Raw genomic sequence first — 5321 nt, 5'->3', positions numbered from 1 at the left:
TTATTTTTCCATAGATGAAATTCCTTATGTGCAATGAAAAGATATCATGAGTATAGGTATCACAATTTTCCTTGACTCATGCATAATGTGAAAGCTATGTGTTTTAATGTGCATATGAATATATGTACCTTATTAATTCTATATATCTTTTCTTGCTATAGTCTTTTGTAACTTATTGTGTAATATCTAACCTTCCTGTAATAATTGATTCTATGGGCTAAATGTTGGAATTTTCTAGAATCAGAATACAACCTTCTACAAGTGAAACCAAATTACCATAAATAGAAATATCCATCATTTACAATGATAGCGAAAGAAATGTATAAATAAGGCACTGAAATGAAAGGTGAAAGAAAATGAATAACTACTCCTCCAAACATAAATTATTTATGAGCACACTTGAAAAGTGTATGAAAAAGTGGCTAATATACATGCACTATATGTTTCACTAAGTGAGTACACATGTCTCAACTAGATGAAGTGAAAGAAAAACTAAACTTCCTAGGTGGATACTTAGGCAATGTGAAAGGGACTTATATCTAGAATTTGTTGAAGTCACTATTTAAACCAACATCCCCCCTATGTAATTTAAAATATAAATATATATAAATATTCTATTAAGAAAATTACGCTACTACCTTTCATGAATGTACAATTGATTTGTATGTGCCCAATTTTTTCAAAATTTTTTTTGTTAGGCACAAGTTTTGAGTGACTCTGACCCAACAAACTCCCAAGCCTGGCGAGTGAGAAAAATGTTTACATTTGAAACGAAAACTTAAACGTCAAATCCGATCTAACATCCTTGGAATCGTTTTGCTGTTTCAAGGTTGTCTTGGAATGACTGGTAGAACAGGGATCCGCATCCACCAACAATTGCACAGCTTCTCTCATGGACGGCCTCAATGCCGGCAGTCTCTGAACGCAAAGTATTGCAACTTTCAGTGCCTTCATCATTTCCTCCTCAAACGACATGGAAATTCTGGAATCCAGCACATCTACTGTTGATTCCTTGCTAGAAATCTTGCGAGTTATCCAGTATACAATATCTCTGTTCTCGCCATATTCTGCCTCGATCACCCGCTTTCCAGTTATGAGCTCCAGCAGAACCACACCGAAACTGTACACGTCGCTTTTCTCTGTAACCTTCAGAGTGTATCCATATTCTGCACACAGATTAAGCAACGATAAACGAGTAACTTTAGAGATCGGCTACTGCAAATAAGGGGTACATTCTTTTACAGAGACCCCTAGAAGCTCAAATTCGTTAAATAATTCATAAAATCCGTGCAAAACAGATCTTTAAAGGTTAAAGCGTTTCAAATCTGCAGCAGTTCAAGAAAAGTTCATGTAAAAGGGACTTTTGGAAGACAATAATTGCAACTCCTTTAATTACTGAAACATCCCCTTTTCAAAAATTGATAGGATCACAAATACTAAAGATTTGTGAATGAGACGTTCAAGATCTGTTAATGTCAAAGACCTCGAACAAGAAACACTTAAATTGAAAAGTTCTGTATAAATAACACTTGTACATCAAGGACTGCAACTGTGCCCAACTATAATAAAATTACAGTGAAAAGTCTATTGGAAAGAAGTATACAGAAAATTATGAAATTAGGCGTGTATTCCTTAAAAATCCTGAGGATTAGCAGAAATTTGTAAGGAAGGGGAGAAAATGGAGGAGATTATGTATACCTGGAGCGATGTAGCCATGAGTGCCGACGAAGCCTGTTCCAGAATCGGATCCTTTTCTGCTAGCTTGGAGAATCTTCGAAACGCCAAAATCAGCAACCTTTGCTTCGTAAAAGCTGTTCAGCAAGATGTTTGTAGACTTCACGTCTCTGTGAACGATTGCAGGCGAGCAATCGTGATGAAGGTAAGCCAGTCCCTTTGCTGTACCTAATGCAATCCTGTACCTCTCTGGCCAATCCAAAACATCATCTTTGCTGTGCAAAGCATCAAATAAGTTGCCCTCGGGCATGTACTCATAAACCAGAAGATGTGAGCGGCTATTTGACAGGTAACAGTAAAGCTTCACAATATTCTTGTGTCGAATTGTTCCAAGGGCTTCGACCTCTGCCTTGGCCTGCCGATCTTCATGTTCTCTGAAAACATTCTGCTTATATTGATGACGATTCTCAAAATTGTTTGCATCGTCCTCCAATTTGATGCTTGTCCACAAGTGCTTCACTGCTAAAACTTCGTTGTTCGGTAGATCCACGCGATATACAGTGCCTGAGGCGCCTCTTCCGATAACATTCTCCTTCCGCAATAAAACCCCGCAGATCTCCTCTGGACTGAAGCTCAGATTATGAAAAGCCTTGAAATTCCATGATGAGCTTTCTGCCTTCGAAGCAGGCAGCTTGCGACGGTACCGGTGCAGAAGTATGAGCCCGATCACAAGTACGCACATGGCTACACCGACAATGAAACCGGCCGATGATTTCACTCGTTTCGCTTCATGATCGGCATGAGAAGCCGAACAAACTCTGAGAATACTGTGGATACTGGAAATTTCGGCACAGAGCCCTGGATTTTCTGCAAAGCTTTGGCTGTCTCCTACGCTGAGAAGCGAATGCGAAACAGGGCCGGCTAATCGATTATTGGAAAAATCAACAGAACTCAGCTTCAACAAACCGAGGCTGGCCGGAATCGAACCCGAGAGTTCGTTGTTGGAAAGGTTGAGGGAATTCAGGTCTTCAATGGATCCCAGCGTCGCCGGAATCGAACCTTCAAAGTGATTTCCGGCAAGGTTAATGATCGATAAAGAGCTACAATGACCGATTTCTGAAGGGATTGAACCTTCCAGCATATTTTCCTGCAAATGCAAAACATTCAGCTGAGTCAAATTACCAATTTCCTTGGGTAATGAACCAGTGAAACGATTATTGTTGGCTTCAATCTTGAACAATTGCACCGCCATGCCAATCTCCGGTACAAGGCTACCAGAGAACCTATTTTGGTAAATCAAGAGCTCCGATAAATTCTTTGCACTTCCGATCTCAGGGCTGATTTCGCCTTCAAACTCATTAGAGCTCAGATCCATTACTGTCACATGCGGCAGACCCCAAAAGCCATCAGGCACCTTGCCGCTGAGATTATTGTTATTGATTCTGAAGCGTATCAAACTTTTACAGTCTCTGCCGTAGGATTCCGGCAAGTTTCCGGTGAAAGAATTTTCCAGAGCAAGAAAGTACTGCATGTTGCCTCCTTTGCAGATGTCCTTCGGTAGCGTGCCATTGAGGCGATTTTCCGACAAATCCATTGTGTTGAATTTGGATAAACTGCCGAGCTTCGGCGGCAAAGGGCCTGCAAGTCTGTTCTGATAAAGAGACAAGCTTTGCAGGTACGGCAACTCGCCTATGCTTTCAGGAATTTGGCCTGAAAGTTTGTTTCTATCCAGCACAAGAACTACCAGTTCTTTCATATTCCCGATCTCTTCCGGTATGCTGCCAGTGAGAATGTTCTGCGATGCATCAAAATACTGCAGCAACGTGAGATTGCCTAATTCTGGAGGAATACCTCCACTGAGATCGTTAAGGAAGACGTAAAATTGGTAAAGTCTCTTCAGATTGCCGATCTCCTTTGGAATAGAGCCTCTCAAATGATTGTTGGAAAGATCCAGAAGCCCCAGATCTGTGAAATTGAAGATAAAAGGGGGAATTTCCCCTACCAAATTACAGTCGGCCAAGTAGAGCTCCCTGAGTTTCGTCAGATTCATGAGCTTTAAAGGAATGGTTCCTGCAGTGAAATCATTTTCAGCAAGGTTGAGTGATCTTAGCTCAGACAAATTTCCCAGAGACTCAGGAAAATCTCCAGTGAATCCATTGGTGGTCAAATCAAGAACCTGCAAGGATTTCAGGGGAGTAAAATCGGGCAGACTTCCGGACAGAGAATTCGTCGTAAGGTTCAGGTACTGAAGTTTGCTGCAATTCTCCATCAAAGGCAGACTACCATTGAGGTTAGTGAAGGGCAAATGAATCATCTCCAAGCTTTCCAAATTGCAAATTATGGCATCAAGAGAGCCGTTGAGAGATTTGCTCTCAAAGGCGATCTCAATCACCATGCGTGTCCGACTGTCGCAGGTTATTCCTTTCCAATGGCAAGGAGCATCACCGGAGTCATTCCAATTGTTCAATACATTTTGGGGATCCAGGAACTTTTGCTTCATTTGAAGAAGAATCTGAGCCTCTCGGGGAAGTGCTCGGACCCCATTAATGAATGTCAAGCTCAATGAAAGGAAGCCTAAGATCCAAACCAGAACACTTTGCTCCATTCTTGAGTAATTGTAGTACAGAAGACTACAAGGCGAGTCCTAAAGTCGACCAGCTTAGTAAAACTCTAATGGAAATGGAGAACAATCATCTGGCCTGGTTGAAGACTTGAAAATTGGGAAGAAAAATCTGATCTTCTGAAGAATTGCTTTAAGTAAAATTTACGACGAGAGTATGATCTCATTCCTGTCAGAGGGCGTGTAGGCATGAAAGACAAACTGACCAAAGCTCGCATCAAACGTGATTAGTAGAAGTCGGTTTCATTCACCTGTTTTGAAAGAAGTCGGTTTCATTCACCTGTTTTGAAATGACTGTTTTACTTTCATTGACTAACAAGTCGAGTGAAGTATTTATTGGTGTTGTTAAGTGAAGTATTTACTGGTGTTGACAGGATGCAGTGGACCATTGACAGACAAATGAATAGCTAGACTTTGTGGGAAGAACGATAGGATACCTACCTTACTTTGAGGGATTCTTGTACATTAATGTTTCAAATCAAATTCTGGAATTCGTGAACTAAAATGTCTTGAGGATTCTGTGTGATCTGAAAAGAATCTTACATAGGAGCAGAGCGTCAGTATCTAGTGGGGGACCTTTCTTACACTTTTTTAAATTAATTTCAGAGGACCAAAACAATAACAACTAGAAGTTTATTAATAAAATTGAAGTGTACCAACTACTGAGACGTTTATGCATTCTTATTAAGGCTTTTGTTTATGGGTTTTTTCAGCATATCAAAAGTAATGTTGTTTCATTTGGGTATTCATGGAACTTTCTAGAGGGATTGTGGAGCGCAAAGTGGTCTAAAAGTGTCATTTCAAAATGTTCGCGAAAAATCTACTATGTTCATGCACCAATAGTTGCTCGCTAAAAAAAATACTAGTCTTATGGTTAAATGTCCCAATAGGGGAGACAACCCACTAGTCGCCCATGTTCCAATGACTGCTACGTCCACCATTATAGATCCCCCATCAATTATTGCTCACAAAAAGCCTCGAAAACGAATAGCACATGTACTAGTCGATCACACATGTACTAATAGTT

At 40.5% G+C, this 5321-nt stretch overlaps 1 protein-coding gene across 1 annotated transcript; it reads right to left on the bottom strand.

Moving 5' to 3' along the window:
* Positions 1 to 584: 584 nt before the first annotated feature.
* LOC149569177 (uncharacterized) lies at positions 585 to 4926 on the bottom strand. Its single transcript, XM_089821945.1, has 2 exons — positions 1699 to 4926; positions 585 to 1166 (listed from the first exon to the last, which is right to left on the bottom strand). Exons 1-2 carry the CDS (start codon positions 4277 to 4279, stop codon positions 760 to 762), a joined length of 2988 nt encoding a protein of 995 aa, XP_089678071.1. The 5' UTR covers positions 4280 to 4926; the 3' UTR covers positions 585 to 759.
* Positions 4927 to 5321: the final 395 nt, after the last annotated feature.

The sequence above is a fragment of the Cupressus sempervirens genome, chromosome 3, assembly GCF_028749045.1.
Source record: "Cupressus sempervirens isolate cs-2001-9-10 chromosome 3, ASM2874904v1, whole genome shotgun sequence".
NCBI lineage: Eukaryota > Viridiplantae > Streptophyta > Pinopsida > Cupressales > Cupressaceae > Cupressus > Cupressus sempervirens.
Note: the sequence above shows the minus strand (reverse complement) of the source record. Positions and strands in the feature narration are given on the sequence as shown.

What these genes read in the sequence shown, in the direction of transcription:
- LOC149569177 (XM_089821945.1), bottom strand. Translation starts at nt 4,279, where the DNA reads ATGGAGCAAAGTGTTCTGGTTTGGATCTTAGGCTTCCTTTCATTGAGC. An exon ending in TCATGGCTACATCGCTCCAG is followed by an intron (nt 1,167 to 1,698) that starts GTATACATAATC and finishes ATCTGTGTGCAG; the next exon opens with AATATGGATACACTCTGAAG.